General features: G+C 42.3%; 1 protein-coding gene across 2 annotated transcripts in view; it reads right to left on the reverse strand.

Annotated features, from left to right (window-relative positions):
- ARHGAP22 (Rho GTPase activating protein 22) overlaps positions 1-14991 on the reverse strand; it is a 359144-nt gene that overhangs the window by 267559 nt on the left and 76594 nt on the right. For both annotated transcript variants that reach the window (XM_029061129.2, XM_029061128.1), the window contains one exon: positions 1601-1688. In XM_029061129.2, coding sequence (XP_028916962.1) covers positions 1601-1688 — 88 coding nt within the window. The remainder of the gene's footprint in view (positions 1-1600; positions 1689-14991) is intronic.

The following is a 14991-nucleotide window of genomic DNA, read 5'->3' on the forward strand; positions in this document are numbered from 1 at the left end:
CACATAGTAAGTGCTTAACAAATGCCAACATTATTATTAAGTGCTGGTGTAGACCCAAGATCATCATCTAAACATCCAGCAGGCAGGGACATTGGCCTCTTAGGGCTCTGTGTCTAAGTTCACCCAAAGGCGTCCTTGCAAGTGTCCTTGTAACTGTAAAACAACTTGTCAGACAATGTTACATCCCAGCTGAAAACTGGAATTCAGTTGGCATGGAGAGATCAGCTTGGTGCCCAGAGATCAAGAAAGGAGCAGTCCTCTAAACTGTAAGTTCATGGTGGGCAGAGAACGTGCTTACCAACTCTGCTGTATTGTTACACTGTACTCTCCCAAGTGCTTTGTACAGTGGTCTGTACGGAGTAAGCACTCAATAAATATAAGTGATTAATCGAGGAGCAGCTCTTCTGAAGTAGAAGTTTCATGAGGATCAAGGGACAAGACGAGAAAAATAAAATTAGTACCAATATCAAAGTGTGACAGCACAACAAGGACGAGTCTTTGGGTGGCCACCAGACTCCCAGGACTCTAGATCTCACATTGGCCTTTTCATTCATTCCCGCTCTCAAGGGTGAATTACATCAATGGTGGTCTTAAAATACGAAGAGTATCTAGATGTATTTGTGCTACTTGATGCTATCTCTTTGATGTTTCTCCTGTTCCCGCTACTGGTAAATTAATTTTTCCATCTAGCCCATTAACTACTTGAGAGCAGGAAATGTGCGTCTTGCTGTAGGTGTACTTTTGATGCTGATCTTATGGCTTCTACTGGCCTCCACTGATTGCTTTGGTCTTAGTTTCCTCATTGATAAAATGGGGATCAGATACCTACTCTCCTGTCCATGATCTTCTGGCTGCCTCCTCTGTTCTGCCTGGATCTAATAGTCTGCTTTCATGATATTAGTAACCGTGGTGTTTGTTAAGCACTTAATATGTGCCAGACACTGTACTAAAAGCTGGGGTAGATACAAGGTAATCAGTTTGGGCACAGTCCCTGTCCCACATAAGGCTCTCAGTCCTAATCTCCATTTTACAGATGAGGAATCTCACCACTATTTAACTTTGCAGCACTTTACCTTCATGCCAAAAAGGAATGGGGGAGCTCTTAAAAACGTGATTAAATAAAGGTCCAACGTGACACGATACAGGATATATGATTTCCTGAATATAACAAAGAGCATCACATTATGAAATGAGTTAGTCCAGGCAATTGTCTCAATGAAACACTTGAACTTTATAGTGCTAAGGAAACATGGAAGACCATAGAGGCAAAAAGATACAGTAGCTATCTTCAAAACACAGATGAAGCACCTTAAAACCAACTACTGATTTATTATTTATCTCTGGCTCAAATGTCAAAGAGAAGACAGTCAAACCCATCTGACCCCACTGGGAGGCAAATTTCCTGGGGAGCCACTAATTTCTGTTCAGGGGTGGAGGATCCCCACAGGTCCTTGACAGAGAACCTCACTGACATTCAGGCTCTATCAAAATGGTCGTAATACTCCAGACACAGGAATCTCTTCCTGCTCACTTTCGCTCTCAGTTCGGTACCACAAGAGATGATGGTGAGAGAGAAACAGAAACCGCAGCCTCTGCTTACCTGGAGTGATTTCAAAGAGATGTTTTCCTGGTTCTTCAGGATTGGGAAGGAATTCGGCCACCTGATTTCCTTGCAGTGGAATAAATCCCTAAAATGGATACAAGCACAAAACTGTAAAATATCTCCAAAGAGATAGGTAAAGAACAAAACATTGACCGAGTAAGTGGGAGGTGACGATTACAACTGGGAGATTTCTTGAAACTCTCAAATTAGCCTGTTTTCTTAATATGGTTTGTGGCTTACCACGTGCACTCCTTTATATTCCTTGGTGTCTACCTGCACCCTATTCTGCTATTATTTGGAATAAGGAGCATTTATATTTCTTGAATTTAAGAGATCAATCAATCAATGGTATCTATTGAGCTCTTACTGGGTGCAGAGCACTATACAAAGCACTTGGGAGAGTACAATATAACAATAAACAGACACATTTCCTGCCCACAGTGAGCTTACAGTCTACGGGGGAGAAGGACATAATATAAATAAATGACTTACAAATAGGCATATAAATTATAGATAGGTACATAAGGTTGGTTTATTAATTGCTATATTAATATTCGTTCAAGATGGGTTTGGGTAAATGAATTAATTCATGCATCCAATCATATTTATTGAGTACTTATTGTGTGCAGAGCACTGTACTAAGCACTTGGGAAAATACAATACAACAGTAAACAGTGACACTCTCTGCCCACAGTGAGTTTACAGTCTAGAGACTATTAAATCTGTACGTATAATGTAGTGGCTAAAGAATTATGTTTTCAGAGGAAAAATCAGGGAATTGAAAGTCCTGGGATTGTTGGAGGGCTTGAGAACAACTTAAGGTTTATGATAGGTGTATAGAGGTAAAAAGTTATGGATTTTTTAAAATGGTATTTGTTAAGCACCTATTATGTGCCAGAAACTGTACTAAATGATGGAGTATATACAAGATAATCCATGTCCCACATGGAGCTCACCCTCTTAATCCTCATTTTACAGATGAGGTAGCTGAGGCTCAGAGAAGGTAAATGACATGCCCAAGATCACACAGGAGACAAGTGGCATAGCTGGGATTAAAGCCCAAGTCCTCTGATTACCAGCCTGTGTTTTTACCACTACACCACAGTGCTTCAAAATTAGACCATCCTTACCTGTTTGTGCAATAGCCAAGGAAAGCAACCGATATATTAATCCTTTTATGTATCCTTTAATTCCATCTGTCGTATTCACTGATCACTTGCCGTGGGCAGAGCATGGCACTAAGTATTTAGGAGTGTATAATAGAGATGGTAGACATGATCCCTACACTTGAGAAGGTTACAGTCTACTGGGGGGAGAGCATCCCTTTTGGTACAGTTAGAGAGAAGAATGTTAGGCTGGGTGGTCATTATTCTGATCCAGTGTGACTTTTTTTGGGGCGGTGGAGTTGGCTTGTAAGGGCTTGTTTCCCTTACATGAACAGTGCTTGACACACAGTATGCCCTTAACAAATACCAAAATAACAATATGAACTGGCCCCAAATGGAAAGTGGAAATTAATGAATACTTTTCCACCTCCCATACGGAAAGGATTCCATTGCATCAATCTAACTACATAGAAACATATATTTCTTTATATACAGTTATCCCAATCATTGTTGGTAATTATTATTGTTATTATTATTAAATGCATATCAAAAAGTATATCAAGCTTAGATTTAAGCACTGGGGAATAAATGAATTAATTGGGTTGGACACAGTCCTTGTCCCACTTGGGGCTCAAAGTTTAAGTAGGAGGGAAAAGAGGCAATGAATCCCCACTTTATTGATGAGGAAACTGAGGCATGAAGTTCAGTGATTTGCTCAAGGTCACACAGGAGGCAACTGGCAGAGCAGAGATTAGAACCCAGGTCCTCTGAGTCCCATCCCCATGGTCTTCCCACTAGGCCAATACTGCTCCAGTTTCTATAGGGTCCAAAAGAAGCAAAGGCCTCCATCACTCCTTAAACAACTCAGCTTGCTTTCAGACTCAGGGTTTATGTTAATTTATTTTTTTCCCCCAGGTCCATACAGGTCCTCACCATTAGGCTTAAAGCAGTCAATTACCTTGTCCTCTCTTACGTCGCCTCATGACTCTCCTTCTTAGTACAGTGCACTGCACACAGTAAGTTCCCAATAAATGCAAGTGACCGACTGGCTGACTGACAAGAATTCTCAACTCAAGGGCTGTGCAATAAGAATATAAGAAATACATGAGAAACAATTCTAATGGCACATCCAGTCTAAGCGTTCAGTTTCCAGAAAGGGCACCAAAATGTATTTAGATGAACAATGTTATTGTTGTCCTTAATCCTGTTATAAGAATTAATCAAACAAGTTTATTTACTGGGAAGCAGCGTGACCTAGCGGAACGAGCACGGGCCTAGGAGTCAGAGAATATGCGTTCTAAGTCGCCTCCACCACTTGTCTGCTCTATGACTTGGGCCAAGCCACCTAACTTCTCTGTCCCTCAGTTTCCTCATTTGCAAATCTTCCTCCTTTGAATTTAGACTGCGAGCTCCATATGGGACAGGGATTGTGTCCAACTTGATAAACTTGCACCTATTCCAGCATTTAGAACAGTCTTTGAGAGAGAGTAAGCCCTTAACGAATACCAATAAAAAGCAAACAAAAAATTCTATTATATTGTATCCTCCCAAGTGCTTGATCCAGTCCTCTGCTCACAGTAAGCCCTCCAAAAATGTCACTATTGATTGATTTTTGGATGTATTAATCCAAACCTTTCTAGAAGCTATGTAGCATTCCACTGTCCCACAGAATTGGTGCCCTGAACTTTTGAGTTTTTGTGTCTTGGAAATATAATCTGAAACATTGTGACACATTGCTACATGACAGTTGAGGTTTTGGTGATCAATTTCAATCAAATCCCAGGCAGCTTCCAGAGTCATACAATACAAATTACTTGTATAAACAATTATCCAATGTAATGGCCAAAACAAACTTAACTTTAACAGAATGAACAAAATCTGCCTTGTAACATTTGGAATCTTGATCTGCAAAAAACAAGTAAATTAATTTTCTCATTACAGCTATATTATTACATTTTTTTCCTCTAGCAATGCCTTTTAGAATAATGCGTTTATGTACAGATGCTTTCTTTGGTTTATTACTGTAATTTCTCTAAAGCGCCAGCTGGTATTCAATGTAACTGGATTACACTCTTATTTTCTCTCTCTACATAATCCAGAAACTAAAGGGAATACATTACCAATACAGTAAATCTTGGACTGGAAAATATTTTCTTTTGGGGACTAAACTCTAATTTTTCACTACTTAGCCTAGGGAGGATTCTAGGCTCTTACTCTGGCTCCTCAAAGACTAGTTGTTTTTTAACTCCGGGCTAAACACTCAGTCAATTTCCTATTTAGACTTGCCCCATGTTGGATCCGATTATCGTGCATTTACTCCAGCGTTTAGTACAGCTCTTAGCCCATAGTAAGTGCTAATACTATGCACATGATACGTACACGCTATGATAAGTACATAGTACTTATCAAATGTTATCATTATTATCAATGATATTTATTGAGCACATACTGTGTGCAGAGTATTGTACTAAATTACAACAGAGCTAGTAGACATTATTCTTGCCCACCAGGAACTTCCACTCTATAGGGGAAGACAGACATTAAAATCGATTAAGGTTAAAGGAAAATCCTTCTATACATCAGTGCCTTTACCTGAGGAATAGAGATAAGAAACTTTATTACATATCAGGCTATTACTATGAGAAAAAAAACACATGACAAGACATAAAAGAAATGTTTAGTCCAACAAAATCTAAATCCATTCACTCTGTGACTGGAAAACAGTGTTCCTTTAATTGGATTATGGGAATGACAATTATGAGCTGTTCATCATCATAAGTACTTAGGTACTTATCAAACGTTTAGTTTGTTCAGAGCACCATAAAACGTGCTTGGGAGAGTACAATAGAGCAGAATTGGTAGCCGCATTCCCTGCCCGCAATGATCTTATATTCTGGATGGGAGACAGGCAGTATTATGAGTAAATAATTTATAATATATAATTTAAAGATGTTGTGTTTGGACACCTTGTTTCAGAGTTCTTGACCTACTAGCTTTCACCAGGAAGAAGAACCTCTTTTGAAACCCGATCCCTGGGATCAGTCAATCCATGGTAATTATTGAGTACTGATTCTGTGACTTTGGGCATTTGATATTCACCCCACCCTCAACAACCCTACAGGATTTATGTATAAATATTTAAATTATAAATTATTTATATTACTGTTTGTCTCCCTCTGTAAGTTGTCTCCCCCCTAAGAACTCTCCCTAGGTTTGTTGTGGGGAGGGAATGTGTCTGCTATCTGTTGTACTTTCCCAAGATCTTAGTACATAATAAAACTGTGGTATTTGTTAAGCGCTTACTGGGTGCCAGGTACTGTTCTAAGCGCTGGGTGGACACAAGCAGATAGGATTGGATTCAGTCCCTGCCCCACCTGGGGTTCACACTTGTAATCCTCATTTACAGATAAGGTAACTGAGGCCCAGAGAAATTAAGAGATTTACTCAAGGTCATACAGCAGACAAGTGGCAGAGCTGGGATTAGAACCCATGACCTTCTGACTCCTAGGCCCAAGTTCTAGTCACTGGTCCATGCTACTTCTCATATATAAGTGCTAAATGAGAACCAGTGAGGACACTGAGGGCAGAACACTGTACTAAGTGCTTGGGACGATAGGAGTTTACAGTCTAGTTGGAAAAATGGTAGAATGAATTACAGGTAGGGGAAGCAGCAGAGAAGAAGGACATGCACATAAACGCTGTGGGGCTGGGGAGTGAGTCGCAAAGTGTTTCAGGAGTCAGGCTCTAAGTTCATTCCTTCATTCAATCGTATTTATTGAGCGCTTACTGCGCACAGAGCACTCTACACTATAGCGCTTGGAAAGTACAATTCAGCAACAAAGAGAGACAATCCCTACACCACAACAGGCGCTTATAGTCTAGAAGGGAGGAGGCAGACATCAAAACAAGTAAACAGGTATCAATAGCATCGCTATAAATAAATAGAATTATAGGCATTACTCATCATTAATAAAATAAATAGAATAATACATTTGTACAAATATACACAAGTGCTGTGGGGCGGGGAAGGGAGTAGAGCAGAGGGAGGGAGTCGGGACGATGGGGAGGGGAGGAGGAGCAGAGGAAAAGGGGGGATTAGTCTGGGAGGGCCTCCTGGAGGAGGTGAGCTCCTAAATGCATAGGCGATGCAGAAAGGAGGAGGAATAGGGTGGGAAAAAGAGAGATTATTCATGGAAGGTGTTTTAGAGGAGGTCTAATTTTAATAGGGCTTTGAAGATGGGGGTGGTGTGTCAGAAGAGAAGGGATAGGGAGGTTCCAGGTCAGAGAGAGAGGACATGAGCAAGGGGTTGATGGAGAGACACAAGAGACTGAGATACAGTGAGTAGGTTGGCATTAGAGGAGCAGAGTGTGTGGGCTGGGTTGTCGTAGAAGATAACAACACGGTGTAGCAGTTAGAGCATGGGCCTGGGAGTCACAAGGTCATGGGTTCTAATCCCACTCCGCCACTTATATGCTGTGTGATCTTGAGGAAGTCACTTCACTTCTCTGGGCCTCAGTTACCTCATCTGTAAAATTGGCATTGAGACTGTGAGCCCCATATGGGACAGGGACTGTGTCATTTGGCTTGTAACCACCCCAGCACTCTGTACAGTGCCTGGCACATAGTAAGCACTTAACAGATAACACAGATATTATTTTTATTACTACTAGAGAGGTTAAGTAAAAGCGGGAGAGCTGATAGAGTGCTTTGAAACTGCTGATAAAGGCTTTCTGCGGGATGTGGAAATGGATGGGCAACCAACCGGTGTCTTTTAGGAGTGTGAAGATGTGCGCAGAGCTTTTTTGTAGAAACATTTGAGAGTAGGGAGATACTGGAGAAGCAAAAAGGTCTAGTGAAAAGAACATGGTCCTGGGAGTCAGACTCTACCTGACTCTATGACTTGCCTGCTGTGTGACCTCGGGCAAGTGATTTTACTTCTTTGGGCCTTTACTCTTTCCCCCTCTTAGATCTGAACCCCATCTAGGATAGGGACCTTGTTTTATCCCATTAACTTGCCTCTCCCCCAGAGTTGAGTCCAGTGGTTGGCACATAGTGAGCCCTTCACAATTATTATCATTATTATTATTATTTTTATAGTTCAGCAAGGAGATTGTTTCGGTAGTTGAGATGGGATATGCTAAGGGCCTGGACCATCATGGTAGCAGTTGGGCTGGTGAGGAAGGGGGTGAATCAGTTGCAGAGTGCAGATTTGTTTGGATACAGCCAACAGCTTGACATGATGTGATTAAAAGATCCACATTTCCTCACATGTTTTAAGGTTGTTGTGCCAATATAGGAAACAACATTTGTCATTCTTTTAACACTTTATGTGCTCCATCAGTGTAGCAGGGCACGCCAAGGACATTCATTTTAGCCCAACCTCTTCAAATCAAATGTCACAAAACCTTTTCTCCACAACTACCATCACCATCTCCAAATGATAATAGTAATCATTGCTATTACTGAGATTATTATCGTTATTGTGTGCTTACCATCGTCAAGCACTCTTTTAAGCGCTGGGATAGATACAAGTTGATCAAGTTGGTCACAGTCCCTGTCACTCCTTCATTCATTCAATCGTATTTATTGAGCGCTTACTGTGTGCAGAGCACTGTTCTAAGCGCTTACTTAGTTCACAGGAGGTTCACAGTCTCAATTCCCATTTTACAGATGAGGTGACTGAGGCCCAGAGAAATTAAGTGATTTGCCCAAGGTCACACAACAGACATGTGACAGAGCCAGGGTTAGAACCCAGGCCCTTCTGACTCCCAGGCCTGGTAAAATTTGAACAGTGAGACACATTGAAACAATTTCACTGATGCCATGAAGTTGGTTCCATCCTAAAATGCAGGCAGGACATGACATTTGCTATGTCTCTTGCAGAACCTGTGAGAAAGTGATTAGACAGCTCTTCCTACCTCTTAGGTTGTCAGCCCTGTGTATGCCCAGGACTATGTCTGCTTCTATTATCCTCTATTTATCCCAGTACTTAGCACAGTTTTTCATTCATTCCTTCAATTGTATTTGTTGAACGCTTAGTGTGTGCAGAAGACTTTACTAAGTGCTAGGAAGGGTGCAATACGACAATAAACGGACACATTCCTCGCCCACAACGAGCTCGAGGTCTAGAGGGGAAGACAGACATTAATATAAATACATAAATAAATTTCAGATATATACACAACTGCCGTGGGGCTGGGAGGGGGGATGAATTAAAGGGCAACGCAAAAGAAAGTGATATATAGTAAGTGCCCTAATTAATACCGTGATTACTATGATCGAGCCCTGGATCATATAACCCCTTAATATTAATGATAATAATAATAATGGTATTTGTTAAACGCTTACTCTGTGCCAAGCACTGTTCTAAGCCCTGGGGTAGATGCGAGATAATCAGGTTGTCCCACTTGGGGCTCACAGTCTTAATCCCCATTTTACAGAGGAGAGAACTGAGACACAGAGAATTTAAGCGACTCACCCAAAGTCACGTAGCTGACAAGTGGCGGAGCCGGAATTAGAACCCACGACCTCTGACTCCCAAGTCTGTGGTCTTTCCACTAAGTCACACTGCTTCTCTTTGAACTTCCCTTGTAATAGTCTCTGCAGAAAATCAATATTTAGAACTGTTTGGAGTAGATTATATATCCAGACCTGAGTGCAGGGAAGTACCTCATCAGTTTATAGGATGAAAATGCTCTTCTAACTCCAGCTGCATTTTTGTGAGCAGTATTATGAGTGTCAGCTTGACTGAATGAACGATAGCATTGATGGGTTTCTTATTTAGTACTGTTCTTATCAATTAATGATGAATATATGGAGATGAGTTCCTTTGAAAGCAAAAATGTAAAGCTATGCTAGGTCAAAAGGTCAGCTGATGATGCAAGCTCAAAGGAACTCAATCAGTCAATCAATCAATGGTCTTCACTGAGCGCTTACTGTGTGCAGACCATCGCACTAAACACGAGGGAGAGCACAACACGGCAGAATTGATATAGCTGTTTCCAGTCCACAAGGAACTAACGTCTGTAAGGAAATCCGAGCAAATTCATCCAGCTAATGGTTCCAGAGCTGCTGCAGAAGAAGAGCTTCCTCTCTAAGACAGCTTGGCTTACTGGAAAGAGCACGGACCTGGGAGTCGGAGGTCATGGGTTCCAATGCTAGCTCTGCAACTTGTCAGCTGTGTGGCTTTGGGCGAGTCACTTAACTTCTCTGTGCCTCAGTTCCCTCATCTGTAAAATGGGGATTAAGAGTGTGAGCCCCACGTGAGAAGCTGATCACCTTGTATCTACCCCAGCACTTAGTGCTTGGCACAGAGTAAGTGCTTAACAAATGCCATCATTATTATTATTATTATTTTTACCAGCCTTGCTGAAGAACAGTGGAGTGTGTGTGTGTGGGTGGATATATATAGATCTATATATATAGATCTATATATGTGTGAAGAACATATGTATGTTCTTTGTGCTTCATATGCAAAGAAGACATCACTGATGGTGAACTTCAACTATGAGTCAGTGTGTGGTTAAGAAGACCATTTTAAGATTCACAATCCCTTCCCCACTAGACACACAAGAAGTTGTTCCTTGATGTGTTTTTGTGTTTAATTTTTGCAGTGCCTGGGGATGTTTTTCTCTTTTCCCTCCCTGTCTCTCTTTACTTGACACTTTTGCTCCAAGACATTCCCTCCCTTCTTGGTGACAATATGGCATGTAGGTTTGTTCTCAGCAATCAACTCCCAGTTTTCATTGAGGAAACAGCAATGTCTGAGTCTCCGTTTCACCAGTCCTTAAAATGCTTCCTCTTCCCTCCTTGCTTTCACGTTCCCAATTTCAGCTCACCATAGAATTGCTGTGAGGGTCTCCTCCTGTCGCTCATTCTCTTCCCATGTCCCTTCCGGCCTAACTGTGTTAAGGTGAGCGTAGCTTGGATGCTTAGGAGACTCACTGCTTTCGAGAACTTCACTGTTCAGCATCTCGTTCGGCCATTTGATGTTGATTCTGGCCCGTCAGTGACGCTGGGGGAAATGATCAGGAGGCCAGATGTAGGGCTTGGGAGGGGGTCAGGTCTCTCAGCCGGAGAAAATGTTGGACTGTAAACTGTAAGCTTGTGCTGGATGGGGAACATCTGCTATATTGTTATATTGTACTTTCCCAAGTTTTCGGTACAGTGCTTTGCATACAGTAAACGCTTAATAAATGCGATTGACTGACTGACAGCACTGAAGCTCTCTAGACTTTTTGTTCAGGCTTCAAAGCCCTACTGCAGGCTCACCTCCTCCAGGAGGCCCTCCCAGACTAAGCCCCCCTTTTTCTCAGCTCCCCCTCCCCATCGCCCTGACTCGCTCCCTTTGCTCTACCCCTGCTCCCACCCCACAGCGCTTGTGTATATATGTACATATCTATAATTCTATTTATATATATGAATGCCTGTTTACTTGTTTTGATGTATATGTATCTATAATTCTATTTATTTATATTGATGCTAATGATACCTGTTTACTTGTGTACATATATACACATATCTATAATTCTATTTATTTATATGAATGCCTGTTTACTTGTTTTTATGTGTATATATCTATAATTCTATTTATTTATATTGATGCTATTGGTGCCTGTTTACTGGTTTTGATGCTGTCTCCCCCCTTCTAGACTGTGGGCCCGTTATGGGCAGGGATTGTCTTTGTTGCTGGGTTGTGCTTTTCAAGCACTTACACATTAAGCGCTTAATAAATACGATTGAATAAATGAACGAGTCTGATACCACCCTGTTGCCAAAAGATGTGTTGGCAGTGTAGTAAGCGCTTGGGCTCATTCAGTAAGAGTAAAAGACACTGACCCTCTCCTTGTAGGATTTGTAGTTTCCTGGGAATTTAGGGAATGATTTATTGGCTTATCCTGGGACCATAATTATGAAATTACGGTACTTGTTAAGCACTTACTGTGTGTCAAACATTGTTCTAAGTGCTTGAGGTAGATACAAGTTAATAGGCCGGGTGCAGTTGGAGACGAGCAGCGTGGTGTAGTGGATAGAGCATGGGCCTGGGAGTCAGAAGGCCGTGGGTTCTAATCCCAGATCTATCACCTGTCTCCTGTTTGGCCTCGGGTAAATCATTTCATTTCTCTGTGCCTCAGTTACCTCATTTGTAAAATGGGAATTGAGACCGTGAACCCCAAGTGGGACTGGGACTGCGTCCAACCCAATTTACTTGTATCTACTCCAGCGCCTACTACAGACGCATATATTAACAAATACTACAATTATCCTTACTCTTAGTACTTGTCCCACAAAGGGCTCACTCTCTAGGAGGGAGGGAGGATAAGTTTTGGAACCACTTTTTACAGATGAGAAAACTGAGGCACAGAGAAGTTAAGGGACTTGCTCAAGGTCACAGAGTAGGCGAGTGGCAGAGGTAGGATTAGAATGCAGCTCCTCGTACACCCAGATCTACTGGCTAGTCTTCTCCAGTTTAACCCCTCACTTAAGTCTCCCTTCCTGGTGACATCACAATGGACAGGACAAAAAATATGATTTTCCTAGATTTGGGGGAGGACATACTACAATTCTGGAGACAGAGGTGAGAAGCGGTGTAGCCTAGTGGAAAGAGCGCTCGACTGGAAGTTGAGACTTGGGTTCCAATCCCGGCTCTACCTCTCGTCTGCTGTGTGATCTTGGGCAAATGACTTCACTTTTCTGCGTCTCGGTTTCCTCAGTTGTAAAATGGGGATCCAATGATAATGTTGGGGAAGCAGCGTGGCTCAGTGGAAAAGAGCCTGGGCTTCGGAGTCAGAGGTCATGAGTTCGATTCCCGGCTCTGCCACTCGTCAGCTGTGTGTGTGGGAAAGTCACTTCACTTCTCTGTGCCTCAGTTACCTCATCTGTAAAATGGGGATTAACTATGAGCCTCACGTGGGACAACCTGCTTACCCTGTATCTCCCCCAGCGCTTAGAACAGTGTTCATTCAATAGTATTTATTGAGCGCTTACTATGTGCAGAGCACTGTACTAAGCGCTTGGAATGAACAAGTCGGCAACAGATAGAGACGGTCCCTGCCGTTTGACGGGCTTACATAGTAAGTGCTTAACAAATACCAACATTATTATTATTATTATTATTATTATTATTATTTGTTAAGCGCTTACTATGTGCAGAGCACTGTTCTAAATACCTGACCTCTCTCCTGTGGGACAGGAACTGTGTCCAAACTGATAAATTAGCATTTACCCTAGCACTTAGAAAACTTGACGCATTGAAATTGTTTAACAAACATCACTTCAGAAAAAGTGTCTAATTCCCCTCTTTGTGTTCTTGCCAAACATCTAGTACAGTGCTCTGCAAAAACTAAACAGTGAGTAAATACTATTATTGCTAGTAAATGTTACTGTTACTACAGAGTGCAACTGAGCAGGACAGAAAAGACCTAAAATGCAGTCTGACCTATGAGATCTACAAAGCTGACAGTGCTCTGCGCACAGTAAGCGCTCAATAAATAGGATTGAATGAATGAATGACCCAATCATTCCTAAACAGCATTCCACTGGTTTCCCCTCTAAATACCCCTCTCCCTGTTCCCCTTTGCACTCTGAACACCAAATTTCTCCCAGTGCTCCTAATCAAACCCAAAGGGTTTAGGGGAAACTTTAATGAGGAAAGCTGGTCCCTCGTAACGAAAGATCACGAGAAGGTTGAATACCCTTTCAGAAAGACTAGACAACTGTGTCTTTTGAGTAGCTTAGATCGTGCTCTGGCAAGAGGAATGGGTTTGAAGATCACTAGCATTCCTTCCCGACCTCAGATTTTATGATGCTCTCCCTTTCAGGAGTAGAGTCACTGGGTAATACGACTGGATTCTATTTCAAAAAGAGGCAGATGAGAAGTGATCTCGGTGATAGCTATTGGGATTTCGTTCCCGGAAACATTTCATCATTTCTATGGCCAGAGCAGTCTAAATTTCATCTTACCTCTGGGATTACCAGGCAGCTGAAATCAGAAACTTGATTTGTAAAGGATGAGTCAACCTTTTAAGAGCTCCCCTCCTGTTCGTCTGGATGCTCGGGTCCCGTGGATATTTGTAGCTCCTTAACAAATGATGTGCTACTCACTTCCTCTGACTCAATTCATTCCCCTCCTCCCTCCAGAAACCTCACCTACCCTGATGCCGGCACCAGCTCGTATTTCTCTAGTCCTAGCTATGACTTTCCTAGATTTAGGGGAGGAGGTGTTCCAATTCTGCAAACGCAAGTGAGAAGCAGTGTGGCTTGTAGAAAGAGTGCAGGACTGGAAGTTCGGAGACCTGGGTACTAATCGCGGCTCTGCCACTTGTCTGCTGTTCGGCCTTGGACAGGTCTCTTAACTTCTCTGTGCCTCAGATGTAAAATCGATCAATCAGTCAGTTTCTCATCCAGGAAACAGCATTCACCATGTCATCCATGCCATCGAGAAGCAACATGGCGTAGTGGATAGAGCCCGGGCCTGGGAGACAGAAGGTCATGGGTTCTAATCCTAGCTCCGCCACCTGTCTGCTAGTCACTTTACTTCTCTGTGCCTCAGTTACCTCATCTGTAAAATGGGGATTGAGACTGTAAGGTCCTCGTGAGACAGGGACTGTATCCAACTCGATCTGCTTCTATCCAACCCAGCGCTTAGTACAGTTCCTGGCACATAGTAAGCGCTTAACAAATGCCACAGTTATTTTTATTATTATTATCAAGGGTCCTGCTCCCCTTTTAACCCAAAAAGGTCATCTTAATGCATTTGAAAAAGGTAGAGTCTAGATTTTTTTTTTAAATGGTCTTTGTTAAGCACTTACTAGGTGCCAGGCACTGACCCAAGAGCTGGAGGAGGTACTATATCATCAGGTTGGACAGGGTCTACATTCCACATAGGGCTCACGGTCTTAATCCCCATTTTACAGATGAGGTAATAGAGGCACAGAGAAGTGAAGTGATTTACCCAAGGTCACACAGCAGACAAGTGGCAGAGCCGGGGTTAGAACCCAGCTCCTCCGACTCCCTGGCCCATGCTATTTCCACTCAGCTATGCTGATTCTAAATTCTCTAGAGGAGAGCCTTTCCATTGTCATTTAAAAAACAAAAATAAAAACCCTTTAAATTTTACTGAGAAATTATCCAGATTATTTGGCTATGGGGAAAACAGGTATCTGATCCCAGTTTTAGATAAGTGAGAATTATTCACAGCGGGACAGGTGAGAAGGAGGCACAACGGGGAGGTTAACAGCACCAAAGTGCAAGAGTGTGAGGGCTGGGATGGAGAAGGAGAG

Source organism: Ornithorhynchus anatinus, chromosome 3 (assembly GCF_004115215.2).
Source record: "Ornithorhynchus anatinus isolate Pmale09 chromosome 3, mOrnAna1.pri.v4, whole genome shotgun sequence".
In the NCBI taxonomy this organism is placed as follows: domain Eukaryota; kingdom Metazoa; phylum Chordata; class Mammalia; order Monotremata; family Ornithorhynchidae; genus Ornithorhynchus; species Ornithorhynchus anatinus.